Genomic DNA, 15,564 nt, shown 5'->3' on the forward strand with positions numbered 1-15,564 from the left:
GGTGCACCTCCAATCGATATGATCATCCAGTCGGGTGTAGTTCCGCTGCTTATCGATATTCTTAGGAGAGGTGACATGCCACAGCTTCAGTTTGAAGCAGCTTGGAGTCTGACCAATATAGTAGCCGGAACCTCTGAGCATGCAAAGGTTGTGATTGACTCTGGGGCACTCCCTATATTTATAGAGCTTCTTAGCTCTGAGAACGCTAATGTTAAAGAACAGGTTGTTTGGGCTTTGGGAAATATTGTTGGAGGCTCTCCAAATTATAGAGATCTCGCACTCGCTCATGGAGCATTGAGGCCGGGTATTGCCAATTTAATGAGAAAGCTAGATTTTCTATGGTCTACTTGCTGCCCAAATGAGGGCCCTACGATGAAGAAAATGGTTTTGGCCTTGAGTATGTCTACGACAATTATTTCCAGGAATGCTAGGTAAGTGATCTACATTTTTTTATTTTGCCCAGAAGAATGAAACTAGTTACTCCCTAAAATTAATGAGAACTACAAGTTGTTTGTACAGCTTGGACAATGGTGATGGCAACAATAAGCGTGTTAATTCTCGTGGAACACCCAAGTTTCTGTAAACTTCAATATCTCTAATACCACGTTTTGTAGGACAGTCTTTGCATGAATAAATAAAAAAACTGTTTTTTTTTTGTCACACGTAGTTTGCCAAAGAAGGCTCCAGAGAATCCCACATATCTCCCAATCGATTACAAATTGGTACAAAAAATTTATGGGTTTTATAATTACCCCTGTTCTGAGAAAAACCCACATTTTATTTTTTAGAAATTCATTTTTATTTGGCTAGAAATCGAGTTTTAAAATGATGTGTCAAGATTTCTATGCGTTTCTGGCAAACTGCTATGATGAAAAACGTTTTCCATCTTGAACAAGTACAAAACTCTCTTCGAGGCTTGTAAAATTCTCCTCACAGACATATGAATAGGACATAAAATTTAAGGTTCTATTTAGTGCAAAGAAGGATCTTGGATCTCTACCTTTTTACAAGATTATCTGTGTTCTCATACCTCTAAATAAGGGTTGTACCTACACCTTTTACCACCATTGCTTGGATTTTGTATATTCAGTGCAGATTAAATTAGAAATTTGTGTCATTAAGGTCTAAAGGTTGTGACATTAAAAACCTATGGAAAGTATGGAAAGTCTTGTTATCTTATGAGTTGGGAATTCCTCTTTGGAAGACCTTTTCCTCCTGCACAAAACATTCCAACTTGGACTGACTATGTTCACTGGGACTCTACTTGAACGAGTTATTTATGTTGTTTCTGCAGAGATCTTTCAAGAAAATCAGTGAAAGGAGTTATTCCACCATCTATTGGTGAATTAGGCATGCTGAGATTCTTGACACCACAAATCTACAATGCCAAGCTTTTACATGCACATTCCATGAGTCATCGGACACAAACAAGAAGTTGATTTATTTATTATGGTTATTGTTTTTATTAAAAATAGACTGTATTAACATCATGAATTAGACTAAAATTATGCTTTTGATATTCCATAATCTGTTTCATTTTGGCATACAATTTTTGCGTAAGCATCAGGAAGGGAATGGCCATCTCTTCTTGAACAAACTTATGTTCTTTATGCCAAGTTTTTTAGTAGGTTTTGGATGATCAACTGATCATTAAGGAGATTAAATTGTGACGACAATTAGTCTTCAAAAGACTATTTTCATGAGAAATTCAAAAGAACAAGACCATGATCATAAGAACAACATTTCCAGAAAATTACAAGTTCTTTTAACTTCCTGTAAGGGTTTAATGGTTTGATATGTTGCATGACAGATTATAAAATTCGAAGACTTGGGGGTTGTTCCTAAATGTACAAGGATGGTGAAATACCTATCCACACTTGAATACGACGTCTACAGGTGGCTGATCAATGCTGGTCAAACTCAGCTATTTCAGCAGAAATTCCAGAACTATTATTTGTTAATCTTGAGATTTTTCGACCACTTTTGAAAAATTGTAAATCCCACCACTTGTCAAAGCATGCATAATTCACTTTTTCCCAGCAAGAATCATTATCCATTTCTCACAATCCACATACACTTCATTACATTTTCATCAATGTTAACCCACCAATAAAAGCAACGAATCTCATTTACAAGCTTTTTGTTCCACGTTACATAATCATTGTCAGTTTCCGTTTCACTACCCTTGCAAATAAAACCTTGCTTCCATACACCATTGAGTCCATAGTCCTTGAGTTTAAATATTATTCTAAAAACACCTTGAAGCTTACATGTCGATAAACAAGGGAATACATCAATGTCCCTCGTTCGTCGAATCTTTTAAGTATTCGACAACAACAAATTCATTCATACTTAGAAAGATGTGTTAGGGGCACCTTGACTCTCGTCCACATCAAATATGGGAGCTCTCGTGTTGACTAGTGGCATCCAATAATGGCCACTAAGTTAACAATTTCTTGTTATGTTCGACACCGAAACATTTATTCACATGACAAGAATTGTGCCAAACAACATTGAAGACTTGAAGACCAATCATTTTGTAGCAGAGGAAGCAGATTTACTTTCATTACTTTTCAGTTTTTTATGTAAATGGCCTGAGGACAAGTCAATAAATAAGGCTAGGGGGAAAGTGTATTCTAAATTTTGTATACCTTCCAAGCCTTATACATTTTTAGCCACATTCAGCAGTAGATTCCAAACATTCAACAAAAAATCTAGCAGCAGATGCATCAACAATAAAATATTCACTTTTTTGAATTCATCCACCTTTTTCACAACTAAGTGAAGAAGACTATGATCAGAATTTTGCATCCACGCATGCACAACTCTCATCCATTTTTGAAAGGGTAAGTTGAGGTATGATATTTTCTAACTTTTAACCATTTAATTCCTTGAAAGCTAGAATGATAATTTTTGGAAAAAAACTTCCTTTCCTCATTTCACAAAATTTCCAAAGCCATCAATTTTTTTTTTGTTGGGGGGGGGGGGGGGGGATACATTTACATTCATACTTTTTCACATTCATAATTTTCCATATTCATATATCACATTCTAAAACCCACATACCTTCAAAATCTATTCATTATTACATGGGCATATAAATGGCTTTGTAAAAAGTACTTAAAAGTTAATTGGATGCAACACAATCATGGTTGTTACACAAGAACCAACCATGATGCATTCCAACAAAAATAATTTGCAATAAAAATCACATTATCATTATGAAAAGATCATACATTGAATTTGAATGCAACCAACAAAATACGGTTGAAACACAAGAACCAACCAAGTTGCAATTCAACAAACACACTTTGAAAAAGTTAAGTAAATAATATCATGCAAAGTTTAAGCCAAAGCTCAAGTATCAAAAGTAATATAATAGATTGCATGAGGACATGCAATACCTTCAATTTGGGGGTACGTTGGGCCTAAGAATTATCCTTAAAATACATCCACTTTCACTCCATTCAACGTCCACTTTCTCTCCATTCACACATTTTCTCACCTCTATTCCACCACCATGTCATCACATTAGCTTCACCTTCATCATTATATGGGTTATCCTTGTGTTTTCCAAAACATTATTAATTCTTAGTATTTTTAAGTGAATTTGTGGTTAAACTTTAGAAAATAATATCCATATACTTATGCCTAACAATTAGAATGAGTTTGTTGACATGTGTAGGTACAAAGGAAGCTTCCAAGGCATCTTTATGTGGCACTCTATGTTCAAATTCGAATTTGAGGAGATCATGGACCTCATGGAGGAGATCATGAAGGATAGGGTTATGTGTCACCATTGGTTGAGAAATATGTGGATCAAAGGAGGGAATAGTGGATTTACATTAATGAGTTTGTTATCATAACTTTTGTATAAATAGGAGTGTTATCTCCTTCATTTGTAATCTTCATTTTGTAATATTAATTTTTAGAATTTTAGAACATAGTCCTTCATTTGTAATCTTAGTATCTTATAGGTTGGTAATGAGAAGTTAGATTTGGAGAATCATTGTAATGGTTGTAATTGTAATTTGCAATTGATGATGAATAAAATGAAGCTTCTTTGATCTTCTACAATTGACTTCCCTTTTAGTGTGCTTGTGAATCCTTGGAAGGATCCCCATTGCCTAGCAAGTACACTTTTATTTTGGTAGGCTTTTATTTTATGTTTGTTTGTGAATTTCATTAGATTGAATTATTAGGTTCATATGTTTGAAATATTAACGAATGACCTTTCATAAGAAAGTATTAATGTTTCCTTCAATGAATCTGATTTGTTATTTAATGTTTGATTTCATTAGTTTAAGTTTCTGATTTATATGCTTGAGATATACATGAATAGTCTCTTGTAAGAGAGCTTTAATATTTCATGCAATCAATTAGAGCTTTAATATTTCATGCAATCAATCAGAATTAGGTTTTGTTGATTAAGATGATTAGAAATATTAATGAGTAGTCCTCTATAAGGGAGCTTTAATATTTCTTACACTTGTCACAATGTCTTTAGATTCCATTTTGTTAAATGACTAAATAGGTGTTGGAGATTCCAATGAAAGACCTCCTATAAGGGAGCTTTGGCATTTCTTCACCTAGTTTAGTTTAGTTTATCTCTAAGTCCATATATATTGGATGATCCTCGAAGGTTAGTTACCCAGATTGATAGTAAATGAAACTCTAATTTGCATCCGCATTTTAGACCAAACAATTACTCTTGCAAGAAAGAAATCACATTTTGCATAAGGTAAATTGTAGAAAGGAAATCTAGACTAATTGCAAAAATCAACATTCAAGAACCAAGAAATGTAAGATATAAATGGTGAAATAACCAAGTCTTGGCTTAAAAAAATTAGTCTCAGAGCATTCATAGGCTATAAATCTACTTCTACCATGAATTTGAGTGAATTTGTGCAAGGAAGATCTTGAAAACAAATTGCTATAGGATGTTTGTTGCTCGAGTTAACTTGCCAAATGCCCAAGAAAATAAAATGAAAGTGAGATAGGGTAGCTTTTTTATTAAGTAGGATGTCCTAGGATTATAATACAAGTGAAATCATTTAAAAATACCCTTGTTAAGATGTGCTAAAAAATAGCATAAAAATACTACTCTAAAAACCAGAAATTCGAGAATTAGTGAGCTAATTAACCTACCAAATGCCTAACTTGATCAAGTGCAAATGATATGGGGTAAATTTTGTTATTAAATATAATGTTTTTAGGACCCAATACAAGTAGAATCAACTCAAAATAGCCTCATTAACCTGTGCTAAAAAATATAAGAAAAATACTATTGTTTTGCTACAGGATATTTCTAGAAATTCCAAAATTATGAACTAATAAACTAATCCAATTAGATCAATCATGGATATGAATTTCAAATGTTTTTCTAAATATATGTCATTCTTGGGACTTCATAAATAAATTAAAAAAAAAAAAAACTCAATTCAATCATTTAACTAATATAACCTACATGAAATGAAGCATGGATACTAAATGTAGAAAAATGCAAGAATAAGAAATGCAAGTGAATGAGACATTTAAAGAAGATAAAGAGATTGTATAGCATGGCTCTGAGGCTCCTAGGATGGCCAAGCCCAAGGATGTTGAGTGTCCTATGAAGTAAACCAAGCTTTAGAAGCTAAAAATGACATCAAAATTCATTATTTGAATCAATCCAAGTACATCCCAGTTGGAAATGAAAGTAGAATGCTGGATAACAAGTTTTCTTCACAATAAGACTAACAAATACATTCCCCTAGAGGAAAATTAGAATTGGTAATTATAAAAATAGATGGGGAATCATCATCCTTGAAAGGAGGAAAATTTCCCCTCCAAAATCCCTCAAAAAGTGGATATGGTTCCCAACACTAGGAATCTGCATTAAATAACAAGGAGCACATTCCTAGATTTTCTCAATCAACGAAGCTCCAGAATCTGTTCAATAATTTCACCGTATCATGTTCATTTATTATCAAATATTGGTCCATCCTATAGAAAGGAGCAAGTCCCTATATTATCTCATCCTCCAAATCCTCATAATATGTCTAATATTCTCACAATATTCTACAAAAATTAAATAATATTAGGCACATAATATCCAATTATCTCCAAACCTTCCTAATGAACATATTAAAGCTAGAAACATGTCATCCAATGCAATAACAGATGTTGAATGTGTTGATGGATGGTTATATGGGCCTTAATTTGTATCTAATTTGGAGGCCCATCATACCCCCTATTGAAAGTTTTGCTCATCCTCTGAGAAACTTAGTCACCTAACTATACTTCATCCATGCCCCCGATGGCCTTTCATCACCTTCCTGTAGCTGTGCATCCCTTTCTTGCAACATTTCCCTACCTTCTTTTAGTAGTAGATTCTTCTTGAAGTTGTTTAGTCTTGGCTTCCTTCCTTTAGGCTTGACTGGTGTGCCCAAGACTGCCATAGTGGTATTCATTTCTCTCTCTATATTTCCTTCTGAAACACCTTCTTATTGCTCTTGTATTCTCCTTTTGGGGGTCTGGAAGGTTCCTCAATGACCTTTGGGGTCCTTGATTCCTATTTTTCTCCTTCTTTTATCTTCTCCTTTGATTTTTCTTTTGGCACTTTTCCTTCTTCTTCAGCCTCTTTCTTTTCTTCACCACCCTCTTCTCCTTCTTCTTCTTCTTTTGCAGAGCCATCCTTAGCTATCTCTGATTAAAACCACCCCCCATGGTTCCCACTATAGCTTATTTTATCAACTACAAGTGTTGTAGAAAAAGTAAAAGGTGTAATGATGTTTGTTGGTTAGGGGAGGGAAAAATAGCATTCCCAACTCAAAACAAGTTCATTCCTCCACTACATTCTCAACTTCACAAAAAAACTTCACACTTCAATTTCCTTTCATTTTCAGAGATATGCTATAGGATTCTCTGTGGAAAAAAGGGACTAATTCCACAAATTCTTGTTAAAAAAATGTGAGGAAAATTAGGTACTTACCCTTCCCTTGGATATTCCTTCATAAATCTAGGGTTTTGTGGCTGAAATTTCTCAGATTGGGCTCCTTTACACCTCTTGGGACTATCTTGTAGCACATAGTCTACATCCTATAGCGCATAGCCTTCATCCTGTAGCACCTACTATGTCTCTTGTAGAACACAGTCTGCATCTTGTAGCACCTACTCTCTCTCATGTAGCATCTAGTCTGTGGTCCTGAAGCTTCTCTATGACAACCTATGGGATTCCTGGTGTAGCTTATTCGACCTCCAATGATGGAAGTGGGCCCCTTTACCATTTTTGGAATGAAACTCTTGGTACAAATAAACCTCAAGCCCACTTTATTCCCTTTTGTGACTTGGTGGTGGGCTCAACATGTTGTATTAGTTGGCCCCACCTACCACCTTCACAACTTCCTCATTGACCCATTGGTCCACCCTCATAGTCATCACCCTTTTTGACTTTGTCTTTTCTCAATGTGTGATGATGGAAATTTAACTTCGAATCACTGTTTGAGGGTGGCCGAGATTGCTAAATCATCCTTAGCTTATAAAAACTCATCTCTCATGCATCGATAACAAGTTTTTAACCATAATACGTTCAAGGGGAGAGGTGAAGAACAATGCATACCTAGTCCTACCTAATGGTCTCGCTGATGTGCTGATCACTTGATAGTTTCATGGAATTTATAGACATGGTTGAGGCTTATTTTGAGTATCTTCTGAGATGTCATTTCTTTGTCTTTCTTTCCTCCTACAATTTCTTTGAGAAAATATAATTTTTTTAAATGTTCTTTGCTGATTGAAACTTGATGTTGAAAGCCCTTTTGGATGCAGGGACTCTTCTTTGGATCAAATTCTGCTATTTGTTGGGTGAATAGGGATCTGTAGCTTCTCTCCAATGGTCCATGGTGATTGACTTTTATATCTATTGCTAAATTAGTTGTGGTCCTACAAGAGATGTGCAGACTGCTATAGGACTTTGTTTCTTGTTGTAGCAATCACACAAACCATACTAATACCTCTCCTATTTCCCAATATCACTTCAAAAAGTTTTGATAATTTATAGGAATGTTAAAGATGCATGTTAGAGAGCTTTGTGGTGATAGGAAAGGTGGATTAAGGGGTGAAAGATATGGGTTTTGATGGACAATGATGAATTTTTGGATGGAGAAGTGACTAAATAGTGTGGAGGATGGATGATGGTGGTGTGGTGGACTTTTTTTTTCATCCCCCCAAGAAAACATAATATATGACCCCTCTCTCTATGTCGATCACAATCCCATAGTAATTCGGGTCAATCTCATAGCACTTTGTGTCAATCCTATAGAAATCTTGTTTAACCCATATCTCTCAAATGGCAAATTGGATTGACCCAAATTTTTTTAGCATGTTACCATCATCCTTATTCATATCCCCATAAAAATTCTTGGCCAACGGATGCACGAATATGGAGAAAAATGGAAAATGACGATATGTGATGGAGGTTAATTTCTCAAAAAGTATGCACTGGAATTTGCCAAAATTTCTTGATCATGTTACCATCATCCTTATGCATCTACCCATGAAATAAATTAGCAAAAATATGCATGTTTTTTAAGATATGATGAAAACAATTTATGTCCTATGTATTTTGACAATCCTGTAGAAAAACAGAACTTTCCAATAGAACTTCAGGACAACACGGAAAATGAATGGGAAAGACTTGGGAATGATGAGGAATAGCATGGGGATGCATTGTGAGGGATGTCTGGAATTATTCTTAGCCATGTTGGAGCATCTTGGTGTAGAAGGTGGGAAACTCAATGTTGTCTTCCCTTGACTAGATGCTTTCTTCCTTGATCAACCTTTTGTTGCTTGTGCAAGTTGGAAAGACATTGCATATATGAGAAAGAGATACTTGGAGAAAAGAATATTTTTTTCCTTTTCATTTTTCAATTTTTTTCTAGGAGTACTAGTTGCCTCAATGAGGTTTTCAACTAGTAGATCTACCTAAGTGCCTCAAAGGAGGTTTTCACCCAAGATCTTTTTCCTTTTTTCATTTTTTTATTTATTTCCAACCCAATGACTGCCTTAAGGGGGTTTTCAATCACCTGAGATTTTATATTTTTCTCTTTTTCCTTTTTTTCTTTTATTCCTCTATCCTACCCTACTTGAAAAAAATAAAATATTTTTCAAGTATAGGAATACTTCCAATGGAGCCATGTGCATAACAAAATGATAGATAAAACCATGTGTAGGCTCGAAACATATGCTTTGACATGTACCTGGATATGATAGACCAGTTTTTTTGATGATGTCAAGCACTGTTGAAGAAAGTGATGCTTCTGCTTAGTGATCGTTTGTAACCAAACTTCAATATAGTTATGATGCCCCTAGTTTCCTTGCTCATTTAGATCATTTTGTATGTCTTCTTCATCCATGCCATTAAAATATTCTAGTATTTTCTAATTAACCACTTGAACACATAAAGGATCTAATGATAAGTATTGTAGAAATTCTTCAATCTCAGGCTCCGATGACTTCTCTTCATCAAAAGTGGTCCATGATTTTTTAGCCTCCTCTGGATCTTCTTCGTTTGGATGTTGTTATTCAATAGGAGCAAGATAATTTATTCTTTGTAATACTTTTCCTAATCCAAGATGAATCTCATTTCGATCAAGAGTATTTATTTGGAGATTTTCTATCTCAAGCTGAGTTACTTGATTTCTTGGGTTTGGAAGTGGTTGTGTAGGTAGTTAAGTGGGATTGTGTCTTTTAAATGGTTGTGGTTTAGCATGTGGTTGTGGTGGAGGTGGATGGGATGGATAACATTGAGTTTGGTGTGGAGGATATTAAGGATGTTGAGGGAAATATGGATCACCCCATTGAGGACGTTGGTGTTGATATGGATGAAAAGGAGGATTTTCATATTGGGGAGGATAAAACCATGAATATGGAGGAAAATATGGATCACCCCATGGGTGATGATATGGCTGAAAATAAGGAATGGCATAAGACCCTAGATGTGGTTGAAAATGTTGGGGAGGATAAGACACTTGTTGATATGGGTTGAAAAAGTAGAGTTGATCCATGCCTTCTCCTAACTTCTCTATCACATCTTCTTCTTATACCTGCACATGATCAAGTGGGGGGGTTTGTGGTATTGAAGAAATATTTTTTGTTTTAATATTTTTTTGAATGAAAATGTTGATGCAATAGAATGAAAGATACCTAATGTAGTTTTTTTGTTTTTATAGAAAATATGAATGCAAAAATGAAATAAGGAATCATTCCAAGAAAAAGAGAGTTCTTACTTTGATTCCATCCTTGGTAATGACGCCAAAAAGTGATGATCCCCGTATTGCAACAAGAATGTTGCAACTCCCAGGGCTATGAACTTAAATTATCAACCCGAGGTTGGCACAAACTTAAGAGGGGACAACACCGTATGTGCAAAAAATGCATTCCTCTTCCTAGTTTGACTCCCTTTGATGCAAGTGAAAGCAAAAAATGAAATTACTTCAACTGAACAAAGGTCTAGGTAAGTCTCTAATCCTAGGTTGCAAAAGGTAAATCACCATAAGAAAAACTATTCTATGTTTGCTCAAAAGTAAATGACAGAAATAAAATATATTCTATTTGCAAAAATGTAAATCATAATGACAACTATGTAAATCTAATCTATCTCGTCGGAAATGAAATGACATTAAAGGAATTATATTCTCTTTTTAGGAAAGGAAATTCCTAGATTACTCTTGCAAGAAAGAAATCACACTTTGCATAAAGTAAATTGCGGAAAGGAAATCTAGACTAATTGTAGAAATCAACATTCAAGAAGCAATAAATGTAAGAGCTAAATGGTGACCTAACCAAGCCTCATCTCAACCAAAGTGGTCTTAGAGAATTCATAGGCTATAAATCTACTTCTACCATGAATTTGGAGTGAATTTGGGCAAGGAAGATCTCGAAAACAAATTGCTACAAGATGTTTGTTGCTCGAGTTAACTTGCCAAATGCCCAAGAAAATAAATGAAAATGAGATGGGGTAAATTTTTTTATTAATTAGGATGTCCTAGGACTCCAATCCAAGTGGAATCATTTAAAAATACCCTTGTTAAGATGTGCTAAAAAATAGCAGAAAAATACTACTCTAAAAACTAGAAATTCTAGAACTAATGAGCTAATTAACCTACCAAATGCCTAACCTGATTAAGCGAAAATGATATGGGGTATATTTTTTATTAAATATAATGTTTTTAAGACTAAATATAATTTGAATCAAATCAAAAGAGCCTCATTAACATGTGATAAAAAAATTGCAGAAAATTACTACTGGTTTGCTACACGATACTTCCAGAAATTCCAAAATTGTGAACTAGTAAACCAATTCAAGTAGATCAATCATGGATATGACTTTGCCATGTTGTTATAAATATGCATCATTCTTGTGACTTCATAAATAACATTCAAAAACAAATCACGTCAATCATTTAAATAATATAACCTACATCAAATGAAGCATGGATACTAAGTACATAAAAATGGAAGAATAAGAAATGCAAGTGAACAAGATATTCAAAGAAGATAAAGAGATTGTACAATAGAGATCTGAGGCTCTTGGGATGGAAAAGCCCAAGGATACTTAGATTCTTATGAAGGAAACCAAACTTTAGAAGCTAAAAATTACACCAAACTTCATTATTTGAATCAATCCAAGTACATCCTTGTTGGAAATGAAAGTAGAACTACTAAATAACAAGTTTTCTTCACAATAAGACTAAGAAATACATGCCCCTAGAGGAAAATTCGAATTGGTACTTATAAAAATAGATGGGGAAGCATTCTCCTTTAAAGGAGGCATCTTTCCCCTCCAAAATCCCTCAAAAAGTGGATTTGGTTCCCAACACTAGGAATCTGCATTAAATGACAGGGAGCACATTCCTAGATTTTCTCAATCATTGGAGCTCCAAAATCTATTCAATAATTTCATCATATCCTATTAATTTATTATCCAATCTTGGTCCATACCATAGCAAGGAGAAAGTCCCTAGATTATCTCATCCTCCAAATCCTCATAATCTGCCCAATATTCTCACAATATTCTACAAAAATAAATAATATTAGGCACATAATATGCAATTATCTCTAAACCTTCCTAATGAACATATTAAAGCTAAAAATATGTCATCCAATGCAAAAAGAGAGGTTTAATGTGTTAAAGGATGGTTAGATGGGCCTTAATTTGTATCTAATTTGGAGGCCCATCACCATTATATGAGAAAGTTGTATTTGTAGCTAGTAAAGAGAGAGTATCATGCATGTGTTGCTGCTTTGGAGAATTTTATGATGGTTGTGAGAATGGCCACAAGTTCAATTTGATATATGATGCATATGAGAAGTACCGTTGAAGTGATATATATATTTCTTCCACCACTGCATTACTGGTTTTATATTGCTGCTATTACCTCAAATTATACGTGATGCAACTTGCTGATTACAAAGGGTTGATCTCTTGTGTTAGTGGTGTGATATGATTGCTGATCATTGTTGTTGTCAAAAAGATTTATTATTTGCATATACTGACTTTTACACTGCATTTAGATGGTATTTTTTTTATGACATCACTATGGATTTTGTGGCAAACTTGATTATTACTTATACATGGAAGGAGTATGATTATTGTTGTTGGTTTTTGTTGCATATGATGTTATGTTCCTGCCATCATATTTTCTAATTGTTGTTCATTGGCCACAATGTTTGCATGATCACTCACCCATGTCTTGTTGGAAACTTGAGGAGCTTGGTGACTATCACTTCTGATTGAGGAGTATTCTAATTGCCACTATTGCTATTGATAAATCTTATGCTACAAGTATAGTGCTTCTCCAAGTTGAAGATTATTTTCTGCTTAATTGTTGGCATTATGCTTATGTGACTAGGTGGTTACTAGTATTCATGGATCCATGATTAGCTGCCATAATAGTTTGAGGCTTATGTTGTTGGTCACACGAATAATGACATTATTACTATGAGAGGATGGATGGTTGTTGCTGCAAATGGTGCATATATTATTAGACATGTTTATTGTTTCTACTATATAGATATGTTGGCTTGCTTATTATCACTTCTTCTATGATAAGTCTATCAAGAAATGAGTGAGAAATATAAAGAGAGAATTTTTTACTTGTGATATGGTCAGAAGTGCTTATGGTTGTTCATTGCAAATATTAATTTGTCACTTCTATCATATAGATGTGTTGGTTCGTGCATTTTGGATGATGTGAGATGATGGTCATATGTTGTTGTTGCAAGTTCATGAGCTATCTCTTGTCATGATGAGAGTATGTGTTAGATGTTGTTGCTACAAATTGGAGTTTTATGTTGCTCAGTTGTTGTCATGAATATATGCTATTGCTACTTATTATCATATATTTTATGTTGATTGGTTACTGTTGCTATCACAACATTTGCTGCTAGAAGATGGTGTCTTGATACAGATGGATCTATCTTGTGCAAGAGGATGGTTGTATGCATAATGAGATTTACATATTGTTAATCATTCATCATTTTTCGGTTGATCTAATTATTTTTATGGTGTTGGCCAAGGAGTTTGATTGAGTATGCCTTGGAGAAAGGCATGATCATCATATAACAATGACATGTTTCATATTGTACTTCATCATTTGCAGTCATGTATCATGTTTATGAAGCCCTGTAATCAAGTGTTCAAGTCTTTGGGTCCATGTTGTCATGAGTTGGTGATAGGAAGTGTTATGAGTCATGTTAAGTTTGAGTTCTCATGAGCTATTGTAGCCAAGTTTGGGTTGTTGTATATCATGTTGTAGTCATTTTACAACCTTGTATCTCATTCTCATTATACAACCATATACTTAAATTGCATTGCATATCATGTTTCAATCATGTATTGCATTGCATATTAGTCATGTTGTGTGTAGTCAGTCTTCATGGTCCATGAGGTGTACCTTTCAATAAGAAGACATTGATTACAGGATGATGATGATGATTCTCAGGGGGAGCATGTCTAGTCTGTTCTTGTCTCTACATGCCTTGGAGACATTGGATTGCTACTACATGTGATGAGATGAGTTTTCTTGTGTTGCAGGTGCTTCCACCAGTGTTGGAGCCAGTTGGATGCGATGCTGATAATGTAGGTGTTGAGGATGTTGTTGCTATAGATGTTGCAAGTGTCAGAGATGTTATGGTTGTTTCTTAAGGAGTTGGAAGTGTTGGTCTTAGTCCTAAGGTTGGAATAATAGGTATAACATGTCATAGACTTGTTATTAGCCTATTTCATCAACTGTAGACCTATTGTAGAGGCTTGGAGGGGTGTTTAGGGGTTGGTGAAGATGGTCCAACAAATGACAAAGGTTTTGGACTAAATAAATGATGCTTTCACTTAGTTTTAGCCCCAATCGCATGCACATAGGCCTATGAGAGTAGTTGGAAACTCTAGTCGCATGCAGGGCAAGGCCAAGGGAGCAGTTATAGATCCAACCACTTGCAGGACTGTGTTATGGGAGTGATCAGGGTTTTGACGAGAAAAGCTCTGCATTCCTCGCACTTTTGAGCTAATTTTTGGCTTATGGCGACATCTTTGATCATAACTTTTTGGTTTAAGATAGGTAAAGTTCGTGGGACATCCAAAAGTTTATTAAAGTTGAAAATATCAAAAATGCTAGTAGAGTTAGTGGTTGATTGAGTCAACAAGTTTAATCCAGATCAAATCTAGCATATGAACAAAGTTGTGATGCCTGGTAGTTATGAGTAATTATTGAGTTGAGAAATTGAGTTCATATACATATTGGAGGAAGCTCATTGTGAGTTGGTTGATTGTTTAGTTGTTGTATGGACTGAGTGAGTGCTTGGAGAAGACTCTGCAAATTGTGTGTGCTTTATTATGCATAATTTCTAAATCAGTTTACAGTTGCAGTAGCATTGAGTTGAAGCTTGTTTCAGCCCTATGATTATGGAGTGTGTGTGATGATGAGTTGTGGATTGGTGTAGTGTTGTGAGGAGATTGTTTTCCAGCTAGTGTGGAAATTTTGTATGGAGGTTTTGATGGTAGCTAGTGCTGCAAAATTAATTGTGCTTTGATGCTATATTGTTGCAGTTCTCATGTTGAGCAAGTTTTAGGATTCTAGTTTGAAAATAGATGAAACGAGGCTCGCATGGCGGAAGTGAAGGCTCGCACAGAGGCTTGCATGGAGGCTTGCATGGAGGAAGTGAAGGCTCACATTCAGTATTCAATGATTGGTTGATTAAGTAGAAGGAAGACTTTTCTCCATCCAATGGTGGTTGGGTAGTTTGGTAGAAGCTGGGTGAGGCTCATTGGTCATGATAGTACCAGCAGATCGAAGTCTATAGAGTTGTTTGTGAGTTCAAGAGTAACTAGGTGAGGATCATTGATCATGGTGGCCTTGAGCAGATGGTAGTTCGTAGATCCGTGAGAGAAACAATTTCCCGCCTGATAGTGCCAACATACCTTGAAAGGAGTTGAGTCTTCTAGAACACAGGAGTGAGCTGATCCATGTATAATTTGTTCAGAAGATAATAAAATATTGAGCACCAGAGTAGCATCAGGGTGGTTTTTTT

General features: G+C 35.1%; 1 protein-coding gene across 2 annotated transcripts in view; it reads right to left on the reverse strand.

The window, feature by feature from the left end:
• The window catches only part of LOC149228007 (agamous-like MADS-box protein AGL11), a 598,309-nt gene that overhangs the window by 44,473 nt on the left and 538,272 nt on the right, over positions 1–15,564 (reverse strand). The window contains exon 6 of one of the 2 annotated variants that reach the window (XM_089375617.1): positions 11,726–12,053. The exons of the other annotated variant lie outside the window; for it this stretch is intronic. Within the exon in view, the coding sequence (XP_089231743.1) occupies positions 12,024–12,053 (30 nt within the window). The 3' untranslated portion in view covers positions 11,726–12,023. Of the gene's footprint in view, positions 1–11,725; positions 12,054–15,564 lie in introns of those variants that run through there. 2 annotated transcript variants of the gene reach the window in all.

This window comes from Pinus tabuliformis, chromosome J, assembly GCF_031772625.1.
Source record: "Pinus tabuliformis cultivar Carrire ecotype Pingquan chromosome J, CPIR1, whole genome shotgun sequence".
Classification (NCBI taxonomy): Eukaryota; Viridiplantae; Streptophyta; class Pinopsida; order Pinales; family Pinaceae; genus Pinus; species Pinus tabuliformis.